Below are 15,804 nucleotides of genomic sequence, written 5' to 3'. Positions count from 1 at the left end.
CTCTCAGCTAATTTTTTACTTAATTTTAAGAAGTAATTTGTAAATACTGCTTAATTTTGTCATGGGTAATTCCAGGAAAAAAGCTATGTCTGCAAAGACTGGTGCCCTGATTCCAACTGCAGTGACAGGCTGTGGTCCAGAGGCTTCATTACCTTACCTGGGGCTACTCTAGGCCCCTGAATAGCCATTCCTTGCTCACCTCTGTGTAAGAACTAACATCATGGGACTATTAAATAAAAACATTTTGGAGTCTATTCATTAACATCCACCAACCCAAAAGCTAAGGGTGGCATCAGATAACATCAGATAGACAAACTTCCCCCATTTGGTTGTAAATGCCTACCTGAGGTACCCACCAAAATACTTTAAACTTGCCTTGATTTATGGCTTCCTTTGTTCTGTAAAACCATAAAACTTCATGATGCTGCTTCCACAAGGAACACTGTATTTGGGGTAACATAAAAAAATGTGTTCCTGGGCCATGGTCACTGAAATCTGGCTCTAGAATAAACTACCTTTTATTCACCTTAAAGTGAGAGCTTGTTTTTGCACCAACAAACATCTACCCTGGTAAACTACATCCCTTGAGAGATGTAACTTCAAGAGCCACAAAATCATACAGCTACTGATAACTGCTCTCTCTCTCTCTCTCTCTCTCTCTCTCTCTCTCTCTCTCTCTCTCCCCCTCTCTCTCTTTCTCTCCCTCTCTCTCTCTCCTCACTAGCTGCCCTGTGCATTATATTGCTAAACTGTCATGTGCTGTGTCAGCTTGTTAACATCAAACTGGAAGCCTGGGAGGCTCTACCATTTCCAACGCCTCTGACACTGTGGTTCTCAACCTGTGGGTCGCGACCCCTCTCTTTGACAGGGGTTGCCTAAGACCATCGGAAAAATGAATGTTTATATTATGATTTGTGAGAGTACCAAAGTTACAGTTATGAAGTAGCAATGAAATAATTTTATGGCCAGGGGTCACCACAACATGAACTGTATAAAGGGTCCCAACATCAGGAAGGTTAAGAGTCACTGTTCTAGCATGTTTACTTCAAGTGTCCTCTAGGGCCTCTTGTCCAGAGACAGGCTGGGCCTCTGCTCTGTATCTGGGAGAGACGAGAACACCAACATGACTGAAGAGCGAAAACACAGGGTCCTTGCACAGTTAAACGGTGACCCACTTCCCACAAAGGTCACTGCTGCTTCTCCCATGACATCAAAATGTCTGCAATGGGAACGGGAAGTTCACCCATGGAGAAAGTGTTCTGACTGGAAGCTCATCTGTTAGGCAGTCCCTGATATATAGGGAGAGGGGCCATAATTAGGTAATAAAGATGACAAACTTCCAAGATGGCTAGCTTCTTCCTCTCCAAGACGGCTGGCCTGGCAGCATGAAACAAAGTCCTGTCTGTTTTTTTTTTTTTTTCCTCTACCAGTCTGGCCCTCTGGTGATGGACTGCTGAACCGTTTAAGTCTGGATCAGGCCATGTTTCTGCCAAAGCTGTGGGCCTATCAGTCACCCTGTCTTTGTTCAAACTGACCAACCCTAAACCAAGGAAAAAAGACAGCTCAGAGGGCCTTAAAAATTCCAATCTCAACAAAGTCTGGATCACTGGGTCCAGAGCTCTCCCTGTTTTGTAGAGGGTCTTTTTGTGAGCTTTGCTGTGTTTCCTGGCCCCTCACAGAGCCTTTCACCCACGGATGCTGTCTGCTGCGGCAGTGGTTTTGTTAAAGATTTGTTTTGTTTTGTTTGTTTTGGGGTTTTTTGCCTTTTAATTCTTTAACTGGCAGAGAAAATGTGCCTGATGAAGACCCTAGACTGTAACACATTCCAAAAGAAAAGCTCAATCAGGACGCCAGCTGCCTGCCCCAACCTCCCGGGTCAGTTTCTGCTGGGTATTTGGACACCCTCAATGTGATGATGTCACTTGTGCTTCTGCAGGGTCTTTGTACACCCTCAGTGTGATGCTGTCACTTGTGCTTTTGCAGGGTGTTTGTACACCCTCAGTGTGATGCTGTCACTTGTGCTTCTGCAGGGTGTTTGTACACCCTCAGTGTGATGATGTCACTTGTGCTTTTGCAGGGTGTTTGTACACCCTCAGTGTGATGCTGTCACTTGTGTTTCTGCAGGGTGTTTGTACACCCTCAGTGTGATGCCATCACTTGTGCTTCTGCAGGGTGTTTGTACACCCTCAGTGTGATGATGTCACTTGTGTTTCTGCAGGGTGTTTGGACACCCTCAGTGTGATGCTGTCACTTGTCTCCTCTGCTCTCACACTCATCTACACCAGCTGCTTCTGCTGGACATTGTGAGCATCTGATTTCAGTGTTTTGCATTCTTAGCTTCTTCTCTCTGCTACCCACTATTTATCCTTTTCCTTTTGCTCGCTGTACTTTATAAACTCACTCATTCAAAACTAAAAGCACTGCTGTGACAGATCGTCTCCAGAGAGTACGGAGCAAACACTAATTACGCCCCATCCTCATTCTGAAACTCTGTTTTCTTTTCTCTTTTGTTTCCGGGGTCTTTATCTAGATGGAGGTCCCTAAGGCTGGAATTTCTCAGGTCACTTGTGCTGACTCTCCCCCACTGTACTAACATATACCACTAGGAAAGCAACATATCCTTTTCTTCCCCTTTATGCCTCTATATAGCAACTCTTAGAACAACAAACTAAAATTGTTCACGCTGGAGTGTACCTCAGTGGAGAAGCACTTGCCTAGTAACGGTGAGATCACGGGCTCAATCCCCAGTCCCACCTTCTTCTTACTCTGCAATTATCTTTGGAAAAGTCATGTGACTTCTGTGGGCCTCCATTGTATTACCAAGGTAGAAAAAGACCACTGCCTTTTGAGAGGTTGTACAGAGAGAATGAAACAGAAGACTTTAAACATGTACAGAGTGTATAGCCAGAGATATTACTCTCTTGTGCCTCGGCCACAGCATCTCCCAGTGGTCGATTTGTATGAAAACTTTTATTCTTCCTAAAACAGGGCATACAGAGGCACAGTGAATAAGAACCTTGTCAATTCTGCAGGAAAAGGGCTTTTTAAACAAAACACAGCTTCTCCCTCTAGAGAAAACTCCCGTAAAGAGGGTGGCCAGCCTGACTGTGGCACAGAACTGACTGGGAGCTGTGTCAAAGGCCTGCAGTCTTCAATCTTCTTAGTGGGGGCTGTGATAACAGATCACACAAGATGCTTCCTTAAGCTTCCTCCTGCTTTGAAGGAAGGTGCCAGTTCTGCAGGTGCTGGTGGCAGAGCACATAACCACAGGCCCTTTGACAGCAGAGACCAGGAACATCACACACTCATCAAAAGGCAAAGGGCAAACACACTGGGCACTTCTGGAAATTAGGAACACTTGATTTGAATAAGATTTCTGGTTAAATAAAAATACTTGATAACCTTGGTTCTTTAGTTGCTTAGGTTAACTAAACTGTTGGGGGGAAAGCCAAGCATCTGTGAAGGCTGCACTCATGAGCTCACTGCGATAAGAGGGCCTGCACAAGGTGAAGCCAACAAGAGCAGAGCACTGATTAAAGGGGGAGGGGCAGTGGAAAGGGGACACGCTAAGGAGCTATCCACGGAGAGTGAGGGGGCAGAGGACAGACACGATCAACATACACTGTCACAGAGCAAACGGAACACATAAATAAGTACCATATATTTAAGCAAGAGTTGTGAACATGATACCATGTCCCTTTGAAAACTACAGAGAAAAAAGCTTGAGTCCTTACCCAGAAGTAAACTGCCAGGAAACTTGTCAAGATAGAGGATAATGGCAGTACAAATGATCTCCACAGTTCTCTCCCCATCTTAGGAAAGTGAGGCCGAGGGCGGCGCCCTGGCTACCTGCCTACTCCACACCACACTCTACCATCTGCCACAAGCTCTCTCTCTCTTCTCCTGCCTTAGATGGGAAATGGAGCCCAGAATGGTCACTACTTCCTCTCTGCCCTCGGGCTCTAACACCTATAACTTATGTGTGGTAGGAAAACTTGACCCACCTCACCTTCTGAGTCATGGCTCCTGTTTTTAGAAAGCATGGCCTCGAAGACAAGAATAGGTAGAGAACATGCAAGCTGAGAAAGACACACCCATATGTATGTGAAGAATCTCTGATCTAACACATTTGTTTTACAAGGAGAACACCAAAGCCTAGAAATAAGAGATTAGTCTCTACGAGAGAAAATACTACAGGATCTCAAAAAAAAAAAAAAAAAAAAAAAAAAACAAAAAACAAAAAACAAAACAAACAAACAAAAATAAACCCTGTGTGGTCCACGGATAGAGCCTGAAAACTCAGTAACTCAAATAGGGTAAGTGAGGATCCTAAAAGGCTTCATTACTTATTGATGAAGTAATTACTTAGACCTAAACAGCAACTTTTCCTTCAACTCCTCTGAGCAGCACTCAAGCAGCAACACAATGAAGACACCATATAACACACAGGCTACAGCAGTGAACACCATACAACACACGGGCTACAGCAGTGGACACCATACAACACACAGGCTACAGCAGTGGACACCATACAACACACGGGCTACAGCAGTGGACACCATACAACACACGGGCTACAGCAGTGGACACCATACAACACACGGGCTACAGCAGTGGACACCATACAACACACGGGCTACAGCAGTGGACACCATACAACACACAGGCTACAGCAGTGGACACCATACAACACACGGGCTACAGCAGTGGACACCATACAACACACAGGCTACAGCAGTGGACACCATACAACACACGGGCTACAGCAGTGGACACCGTACAACACACGGGCTACAGCAGTGGACACCATACAACACACGGGCTACAGCAGTGAACACCATACAACACACGGGCTACAGCAGTGGACACCATACAACACACGGGCTACAGCAGTGAACACCATACAACACACGGGCTACAGCAGTGGACACCATACAACACACGGGCTACAGCAGTGGACACCATACAACACACGGGCTACGGCAGTGGACACCATACAACACATGGGGTACAGCAGTGGACACCGTACAACACATGGGCTCCAGCAGTGGACACCATGCAATGCATGGGTTACAAGTGGCCTTGTTAGGTCCACAGCAGGGGTCTGTTCTTCCACAGGTACCTGAGAACATCCAGCTAAGAGTGCTGCCAGGAAGCCAAGCCCAGCACTTGCCACTCTCAATGCTGGCTTTGTGCTGCAGCATTCCCTTTTGGAGGCAGCGGCTCAGAGCATAACCACATCTATCCTGATGCTCAGAGTGTAAACACATCTATCCTGATGCTTTAGAAAATCGCTAGACAAATGATACTTATTCTTATTTGACCTAAGTTACTAGATTTTTTTTTTAATAAACAACAAGGTGATTTCTGTATAACACAAAGGGTCTCATATAGTCCAGGCTAGTCTTTTTTTTTCATGGTTTATTTTTTTATATTTAAAAATTTCCATCTCCTTCCCTCCTCCTCCCCCTTCCCTCCTCTCCCCTCTACCCATAACCCCCCTCCCTCCCTCTCCATGCCAAGGAGCCATCAGGGTTCCCTACTCTATGTTAAGACCAAGGTCCTTAAATTCACTATGTGGCCAAGGATGATCTTGAACTCCTGGTACTCCTGCTTCCACAGTGGCTAGCCTTTGGGGGATCTGGTTGGTTGATAGTTGACTAGCTGGCTGGTTCTGAGACAGCCTCACATGGCTGGCAAGGCTGGCCTTAAACTCAGTCCCATCCTCCTGTCTCAGCCTCCCAAGTTCTGAGATTACAGGTAAAAAACAAGACTGACTATGTTTTGTTTTTTTGTTGTTGTTTTTTGTTTTATGAGTATTTTGTGAGATGCATCTTTTCTAAAACTAAGAATAACAATTCTTTCTAGTATCCCAAGATTTTGCAAATAAGAAAGGAGAAGGAGGGAGGAAGGGGAGGAACACATAGCCTTGTACAACTATGCGTTCCCTGGGATGAGTTTCTGGTTGGATTCTGTCTTGTAATTTATATGGAGCCTTAGGGTGTCTGAGTCTCCAATTCTTACTTAAATTCCATGCCCGCAGCATCATGGGCTGTGTCCACTCCTGCCTCTATGGGAAATGGCCTTTCAGAGCCCTTTCCCTAGATTCCTGGTGAGAAAAGCAAGTCTCCCTGCCTAACTGGACTTTGCTTCCTGGTCTTATTAGTGAGTATTAAGAATAATTCGGTTTGTTCTACCTGCCCTAATTATTTTTAAATTTAAGATACATCACAGAATACTTGGGTTTTTTAAAAAATAGTTCAATTTATAAAGTATAGTTTTTAAGTACTTCTATATGGTTCCATAATAGAAAAAATATACTTACCCTGTTCCCCCACACACATGCATCACAAGTTTTTGGCTACTTTATTGGTTTCTATTTTTCCAGAGTTTATTTAAATAGCTGAAGAAAATGTGACCATCCCTGTACTATGTGGCTCTGGAGTCTAATGGTGAGAACAGTTAACAGTCCTGACTCTCTCAGACACTGGGCTCACACCAGCTAACATGAGCCTAGTGTCCACACCAGCGTGTCTTTTGCTCCTACCTACGGAGTATTTTATCTGCCTAACTCATTTCCCATGCTACAAGGCAGAGAGAGCACAGAGGGGACGCAGACAAAGTCAAGCAATATAAAACAGTGGGGCCAGAGGCTGTCAGTCCTGCATTCTGCACATTTCTCTGTGAGGGCACTGACTGGTCTTGGAACAGAGACCCGAGTTCTCTTTGGCCCTGGTTTCCTTGTTCAGGAAAAGCAGAGCTTCCCCAGGTCTCTGTCCATCTTCTGACCAGGGATCTGCTCCTGCAGCCAGCCTGGGTTCACGGTGAGTTCTACCTGGAATGCACCTTCAGGTCCCTCCCCTCACCTCAGTAAGGGCTCCCTTACCTTTCCTGGCTTTTACTACTTCAGACAGTGCTAAGCTCCTCACAGCTCCAAACCTGCTTTTGCTTCTGCCCAGGTTACTCTCCAGAGACGTCTACACTATTTCTCAGTCCATTTATTTAAGAGTCTGCTCAGGTGAACCTTACAAAATTATTTTCCCTAGCCACCGTTTTCAAAATAGCATGGCCCCCTCATTCCCTCTTTGATAGGTTTCTCTTCACAGCTCTCCCCACGTGACTCCGCACCATATGCCTCACCTACTGGAATCAGCACTCCACGCAGGCAGGTACATCGTCTTTCTTTTCAAAACAACACATAAGCAATTAATCGTCATGGAATAGAAACACTATGGCTGTGAACAAGTAAGGGAACGACACGGTGTGGGCTCTGCTCCAGTGTTACCCTTTCACCAGCACCGAGCGGCTTCTCGCCCTGTCCTGTAAGAAGGTCCTCGTGGAAGTCCCAAATGGAGCAAAAATACAGCAGGTGCAGCAGATGGCTGGGAGAGTCACATGCAATCAGGCACAGAAGCCAGAGCACGGCAGGCATCAGAGGCTCTATTCTAAACAACACCACTGCACATCCTTGAGAATCCCCTCACTTCTGCAAACTGGATCTCCTCGGGGTATATAACAAGGATCAAGGAAACTTATTTATGAAGCATCCTGTCAGGTCCAATGCATCATACCCTACAGGTAAAGTATGGCTTCCAGCCAGAAGAAGGCTCCAACTGTTTATTTGCAAACAGCCTTAAAGATAAGTGTCATAAACATGAATACACACACACACACACATTTATTCATACACACATATGGAAAGTACACCCATAAAAGAAACAAGCTGACAATGAGCCCAACTTACTGAACACCTAAAATCTGCCATATATCCCAGACTTTATCGTGGACCCCCTTAAACAAGGCTTCAGACAAATGTGATGAGCAACATGACAGTCAATGTCTTGTAGTATACTTTGGGTCCTCAGGATGCCTTATCATATTGGCTCTGCCTACCAATCTGATCTATGTTACTGCTCTGATCATGTCTCTAAAACAAGTCTCCAAGCAGGTGAGCATTTCTTGTTGCATTTGGTGGGTAAGAAAACCAAGAACTAAGCAGGTGTGGTTTTACACACCATAACCCCAGTACTTAGGAGGCAGAGAGGCAAGAGAACTACTCTCAGTTCAAGGCCAGCCTGATGTTCACACCAAGTTCTAGGTCATCTAGGCCTACATATCAAGATAAGGGGAGGTGGCTGTTGAGGGAGGAAGCCTAAGAGCGAGCTTTACCTGAGTAGTAAATACTGCTATTCAGCTCACACCTGAACGAACACACATGAGACTTTCTGACAGCCACACACATTGGTTCTAGATCTTACACCACCTCAGATTCACACCAGATACCTTTCCTGTGTGGTAAATCCTAACCTAGATTTCTTACACATTTTAAGAGACGTTAACACAGAACTCTTTTAACACAGGAAAGATGCTCAGAAATAAATGATATAGTGACTTGTCTCAAAGATACATGGGAATGTAAGAACTCAAAGTTAGGATCATGTCCTAAGCTTAATTTAATTCATACCATAACACTGCTACTTATATCATCCCTGTTCTTCTTTAATTTATAGCTGACTGTACATGGAACAATCTACCATTAACCCCCAACAAAGACAGGATTAACCTACTTCCATCCCAAGATTACTCCCCACACCATTCCCCAAGAACCTATACCAGTGTATACTTCTGCCGTGAGTGGGTCTGCTCCCCAGAAAGAGTACATGCTCTTTAAAGGAAAGGACATCACTGAGTCCATCCTCTTCTCTCTTGCCTGAGTCCAACACAGCGAGACAGATAACACTTAACTATATGACAATATCAGAACAAGAATAGCTGGTAAGCAGAGGGTTTTACAGAAAACAGCATGGCCAGTGTCTATTTATACTCCAATAAATGTTTCATAAGAACTGTATTAATTAATAGTAAAAGTGAAACTAAGCAAACATGAAATGCAAAACACAAGGGTCTAACTGCAGAGCAGTGGGTTCCACTTTTATACTCAACTTTATCATCACAATTTGAAAATCTTGAGGTGAACTGACACTCATCAAAATCAGTGTTCTAATATATATGCTCTGATCGGTATCTGACAGTGTCATTAGAAAAATAAAACAGAAAAAATATACAAACGTACTGCCCTAAGACAGAGAGGAGAGGAAGACAGATCGAGTCCTCCTGTAGATAGTAAAGTTCATCTTACAAGTAAACATGCTTAGCCATATTAGAACATTCAAATTACATGTGCACTACTGAACCTTGATTTATGTGGGTTTCTTTGTTTCTGTTTTGTTTTTTTTTGTTTTTTCCTTCTTATAGAGACAGAGTTTCTCTGTGTAGTACTAGCTGTCCTGGAACTGGCTCTATAGACCAGGCTGATCTTGAACTCAGAGATTTATTATTTGCCTCTGTCTCCTGAGTCCTGGAATTAAAGTGCTACTGAACTTTGGAATACACACAAATTATGTTATGACCTCTATACAAATTGTCATCATTTTGAAATGAAGGAACACCTCCTTTGACTAATAGCTCCTAATAGCTACAAGGTGTGTGTCAACACCTCATGGAAACAGATCCCTTTGCTAAGTCCTTAGAGTATGTAAGTGTGTTAATCCTTACAGCTGTCTCAAGTACACACTGGCCTTGAGACTGGTGCCATCTGTCCTGTCCTGAGCACCCGTCACACCTTTATTCTAAAGGCTCCAGAGCCTGCTAGAAGGAAGCAGACTCTACAGTCCAGGCCTTCCGAAGGAACTTATCTGCCAACGCTGACTTTAGGCAAGTTTTTTTTTTTTTTAATGCCCTGAACCTCTTTTCACATGAACAAAATAGGGATCATTTAAGCTTTCTACAGCTATTAAGAAAGTTGAATTATAGTTCATGTAAATGACCAGTACATATTAAGGATTCAGGAAATGTTCGTTTCTCATCCCATTTTCTTCAAAGCCACAGAATAGTTATTTAACACCATTAGTCAAAGCAACAGCAATTTCTGCTCTGGGACCATGTTTAGGCTTGCCAGTAGCCAGGCCGCAATTCACTAAAACATCTATTCATATACAGCTCTTTAAAGACTGGTCTTTAAAAAAAAGCTCCATAGGTTGCCAAAATTCTGTCTCAGCTTCAAGAATTTATGAGCAGTATTTCACAATCGTCTGCTCAAGTTTCCACTGATGCACGCGGTCTGATGCCCGGAGAAAGCATAACCAACATATTTATTCTGAAGCCGAGGTTCAAGAGACGAAATCTACGACAGATATTATTGGCAAAATTTTGCATTTCCATTTGATTTGCAAAATTTTGTGATTTCTAGTTTTTCTATACATATGGGCATATTCTACAGAAAAATTCTCTAGGATTGAGTTTGTTATTCTATTTGGGGTTTCTTTAAGCAAAATTTTTGCATAAAATTGGTAAACTACTATATGAGTTGCTCTTTGTCTGGTCATGGCACCATGCAGTACCAAGTGCCTCCTAATGGCGATGGGAAACCAAGGTAGGATTTAAGCAAGGAAAATACCTGTCAAAGAAACAGAACTCTTGAGTCTCAAAGAGGTTTAATATTTCAGAACATTTTAGTTTTTCAGGGACAGTTTGTGTTCGTTCCTATTTTACAGATTAATGAAAATGTAAACATTCCTCCCTTCAAGTCTCAGAAAATAGCATGAAGGAGGGGTAGATAAAATCTAAGAGCCAGAGGGTGGGGAGGGATGCTGAGAAGCTCTTCTGGACATGTGGCCATTGTGATAATCAGCACAGAGAAGCTGTGGTTACTTACATATGGCCATTGTGATAATCAGCACACAGCAGCTGTGGTTACCTACATATGGCCATTGTGATAATCAGCACAGAGAAGCTGTGGTTACTTACATATGGCCATTGTGATAATCAGACACAGCAGCTGTAGCTACCTATTCCAATCTGCACCTAAGCAGGCCCTTCAAGAGTCCATCATGGATGAGGGAGGAGTTGAAAAAGTCTCACCTTGCCGGGCGGTGGTGGCGCATGCCTTTAATCCCAGCACTTGGGAGGCAGAGGCAGGCGAATCTCTGAGTTCGAGGCCAGCTTGGTCTACAAGAGCTAGTTCCAGGACAGGCTCTAGAAACTACAGGGAAACCCTGTCTCGAAAAACCAAAAAAACAAAAGAAAAAGTCTCACCTCTTCCTGAGAACCCGTAGTTGAAAGCTACAGGAAGGAAGGCATTTTCTTCAGAAGTGTAGCCATAGAGTAATTACCCAATAAATAACCCCTAACCCATGCTCCTACAAGAACACCTAATTATTCTCAATGGAACATGAACAAACACAAACACACACACACACACACACACACACAAAAGCAGGGAATCTTGTTCTAAAGAAGGGGTTACGCAGGTGTGGGAGGGGGAATAATAGAGGATAATGGAAAGGTGTATATGATCAAAACATGTTATACGTGTACAAAATTAATTAATCAACAATGTTTTTCATGTAAACTTTTCTTTCTCTGTCCTGGCACAGAGACCCATTCTGAGCCATCTTAATATTTAAAATGTTTATGCCAAGAAGGCAGGTTAGCATGTCATCAGCACACTAGAGATCTAAAGGGTAAATTCTCAGTTTGTGGTCACTTAATAAGCACATCTCTTTCTAACAACCCAAAAGTTTATCTTTTGATCATAAACAGTAAATAAATAACCCGTAATTACAAAGTCCTACCTTTTGTGCATCTCCTGTGAAATAGGCAATGGCCAGGGTGGGAAGGATCATGAACAGTGCATTGTAATATAGCAGACCGTACTTTCCCAGCTCCTAGGTAGTAAACAATTAGTTATTTCAGTTGGTTCCAGAAGTTAGGTATCTTTACACACATAGATTACTAATCCAATTACATATGTACATTATGTTGGATGGCTTTTAAAGTTAAAAAGCGTCTTAACTTGAAGAATCACATTCAAGCCTGAAATGCAGACTCAGGTCTTTCTGTCATAGAACTCAAGCTGGCTTGCCCATGATTACAGCAGTCCCGAAGTTACAGCTCTGATCTACTAAAACCCATGTGACCATACTGACCCTAGGTTAAACCGAATAATGGATAAGTCATAAAAGTAAGTATCACTGCAACGCTGTGCCTCTTTGTGTAGTACCAGGAAAAGATCAACTGTGAGACCACACAGCCTTATACAACAGGAGCCCATGACCCAGAACGTGAACTAGCCTGGATCAGAGGGTGTGCAAGAGGGTGTGCAGGATGCACAGACACAGATGCATCAACCACATACCTGACAAGCAACAAGACACAAACAAATGCCCACTCCCTCATCGCTCCCTTCACATTCTGATGATTCTAACTGTCATTCTCCCTTAGGACACTGCAAGTGTATCAGATGCCACTACACTGTACAGGACAGCCTTGAACTCACAATTGTCTTAGATCAGCCTTCCGAGTGCTGGAGTTACAAAGCTGCTAACACACCCAGGCTCCATAAGGGTTTTTTGTTTTGTGAAACAGAGTCTCATATATCTCATATATCTGTTGTGGGATATTTTGATCACATTCTGCCATTAAAGTTTAGTTTGAATCAGAAGGTGGAACTAGCTACTCGCTGGCCAAAATTAGCCATAGAGGTTTCTCAGAGGACCTAGGGACACAGGAAGTGGTAGGATGGGGCTTAGAAAGATTCGAGACTCTTTTAGATAGAGGAAGGAGAGAGGGAGGAAGTCACTGATCGCTTCACCATTTCTCGGAACATTCAGGTTCTTACCCCTATATCTAAGTCCTGAGTTTTTATTGATAAAGAATAATTAGATAAAACCTTCAACTGGAGTTCAACGCAGGGCAAGAAATAATGAGGCAGCAGCTCGCCACCAGTTTTGCTGGCAGAGTGACCGCTGGAGCTAGCTTTCCCTCCCTTCCCCTCAGGCCCTGTGTGTGAGTCTGGAGTTTTCCTGTTGCAGCCACTCTATAGCAGCCTCCACCTGCCACCCGTCCCTGGTCCCAAACACCAAATGTGGCTGGGCCCCAAATACCACGGGACTTAGCTGCCCACTGCCGGCAGTCTCTGTCATTCAGGCAGCCCAGTGCCATGCAGGATTCTTCTACATGTCCCCTTGTATTCACTTTTCAGGTAGCTAGCCTACTCCCACTGTGGGTTGCAGGCTTCTCGTGGACCCCTTCCTTGGGCCACTGCCACACCAGGTTGACAGCCTTGAAAGCCACTCAAGATTTTACTGCTGCTGCCACCGCCACATACTCTCTGCCCACAGCTACCTACGCATGAGCAGTGGAAGCTGCGCTCAGTCGGGCAGTGTACCCCCCGTGTTCTCTGTCCTTTCCTGTCCTTGTCAGCAAATGAAACTCCTGGGAATCCTTAAGGGGGAAATAAGATTGGATTTGTGTTGTTGTTAAGAGTTTTTACCCATATTAAAAATGGAGCTGGGCAGTGGAGGGGCACATGTTTAATCTCAGCACTTGGGAGGAAAGGCAGGCAGATCTCTGTAAGTTCAAGGCTAGTCTAGTCTACAGAGCTAGTTCTAGGGCAGCTAGGGCTGTTACACAGAGAAACCCTGTCTTGAAAAAAATCAAAATAAATGAATAAATAAATAAAAAGAATGGGGAGCAATATTATGATGCAGGGAGTTAAGTCTCTGTAAGGTTCCACGATCAATGGTTTAAAAATGGAAAGTAAAGGGAAAATCAACGTAACTGGGATTGACAGAATAGCAATTATAACCACTACCAGTCTGGTAACTCATGCTCTATCTTTTAAAAAATGGCTTGATATTGGTGCCAAATACAAAAAAATTGACTATTAAGATGCAATCCCTATAAAGACCTACTAATGAAACTAAGAAAAATATTCACACAATGACAGAGGAATTTAGAGAAGAACCTACCTCACCATTGCATTATAAAACTGAAGAGGAGTAGCCCAAGGTTATTAGAAAACAAAGCTTAATTTACCCTGTTACCATTAAAGAATAATCACCACCCCAAGGCTATTCAGAAGTTAACTGGGATCGTGTACAAATGTTAGACTTAAAGAAGCAATGGTTTCATATGGTATGCATTCACTTTTTTGTGAAGCAGAGATTAAATTCTTGGGCAACTTAGAACAGAGTTATTCCACAAAAATATTCTTTCCACTGGAAAGATTTAGCTACAGCAAATATAGGAAGCTGGTTCTCAGTTACAGTGGAAAACATGGTGGAGAGATGAATCTAGGGTTAGAACAAAGAAGTAGGGCTAGAGGTATTGAAATTTCCCAAGACCAGTTTCTCAGTGAGTGCTAGTATGCTGATTTGCAAAGACAAATTAGATTTGATGATCACACCTTGGTTCTATGCCATATAGCAGCTTTGAATACTTGGGACAGGGTCAATGAATCAGGAAAGAGGACTGAGTCATTTACTCAAATTATACAAGGCCCCAAAGAAGCCTTCGCTGATTTTTTTACAGATTGACTTCAGCTATAAGTAGAACATAAGATCCAGAAGTTAGACAAATATTAATTGAATCTTTGCCTTTTGAAAATGCTAACTCAGAATGCAAAAGGGTGATTAGATCATTAAAGGCAAGATCAGCACCAGTAGATGAATGAATTAGAAATATATCTGATATTGGATCTCACACTTATGACGATACTTAGATAGAAGTCATTACTAAAAATTTTAAGGTCAAAATGTTAGAGGTTTTAATTGTGGTAAACCAGATCACCTGAAAAGGGATTGTAGGCAAGGTATTCCTAGAACCAATTTTTTTTCTAGAGATAATCCAAACACAAGGCCCCAGCCGTCTAGAATATGCAGAAGGTGTGGCAAAGGGTGGCATTGGACTAATGGATGCAGATCAACATGGGACAGGCAAGGTAACCCTTTACCACTGGGAACACCTTAGGGGTCCTCTTGCAGGCCCGGATGTAGAATTTGGGTCAATCATTCCCTGTCAGCAATGGGAAACTCTTCCACAGAGCAATTTAAAGGCTTAATGCCTGCTATGGAAAACCTTACTTCTCTGGATAACAGAACAGCTTTAGAAGAAAAAGCAAAGTTTTCAGGAGAGACCATAAAACAAGTATTTTGTCAAACTTTTATAAATGATCAAAGACCAAAGCTAAAAATACAAATAAATTGTGACAGAAGGTTTATTTTATACACAATGATGTAACAATAATTTAACCAAAATCTTGGCATCTAGATTGGCCTCGTCAGGAGGTAAATATTCAGCTTCTAGGTACTGGAGTAAATTGGCCTAAGATAATAACCTATTACCAACAGGATAAAATTTCTTAAATCTTCCCAAATGTTTGTTTCTGCTGTTCTTATATGCAGACATATAAGGCAAATGGTCTTTTTATAGTCCCAATTCAATTAAAAATTAAAGCTGAGCTCTTTTCCATCTTCCTCTCAGAAAGGCAGCTTCGCTTCTGCCTCTCTCCCCACTTCTCTGCTTCCCCCCCTCTCCCTCTCCCTCTCTCTCCCTTTCCCTTTCATAACCCCCTTGAATAAATATTCAACCTCACTCTGTTAAAAAAAAAATTAAAGCTGACTTTAGAGTTAGAGGATGGTTCTATTCTTCACTAAACCTAAGCATGCTTGCTACAGGAAAATCTAAAATCTGTCTCATGTCAGAGGATTCACCTGATATGGGACAGAAAAAAAATCAAAATTAAGGGACTAGTCTATTGCCACTAATCTCATAATTCTTTGGTTTTATATATGTATATAGGTATGTGTGGGTATATATAAATTTTTTTCTGCCATGATATTAATGGTCATATATAGTACTACTTATTCTAGAAATAGGCTTCATCTAGTTTCCTGTACATTTGTTTCTGCTTGTCATCTGAGCTCCAAAAAGTACTTGAAATAATTCTCAGAAATAGTATAC

At 42.8% G+C, this 15,804-nt stretch overlaps 1 protein-coding gene across 1 annotated transcript in view; it reads right to left on the bottom strand.

Moving 5' to 3' along the window:
• Positions 1–15,804, bottom strand: part of Slc35d1 (solute carrier family 35 member D1) — a 44,183-nt gene that overhangs the window by 20,284 nt on the left and 8,095 nt on the right. Inside the window, exon 8 of the mRNA XM_038332980.1 lies at positions 11,634–11,726. Coding sequence (XP_038188908.1) covers positions 11,634–11,726 — 93 coding nt within the window. The remainder of the gene's footprint in view (positions 1–11,633; positions 11,727–15,804) is intronic.

The sequence above is a fragment of the Arvicola amphibius genome, chromosome 6 (assembly GCF_903992535.2).
Source record: "Arvicola amphibius chromosome 6, mArvAmp1.2, whole genome shotgun sequence".
In the NCBI taxonomy this organism is placed as follows: Eukaryota; Metazoa; Chordata; class Mammalia; order Rodentia; family Cricetidae; genus Arvicola; species Arvicola amphibius.
The sequence above is the reverse complement of the archived record's forward strand: the minus strand, read 5'-3'. Positions and strand labels throughout refer to the sequence as shown.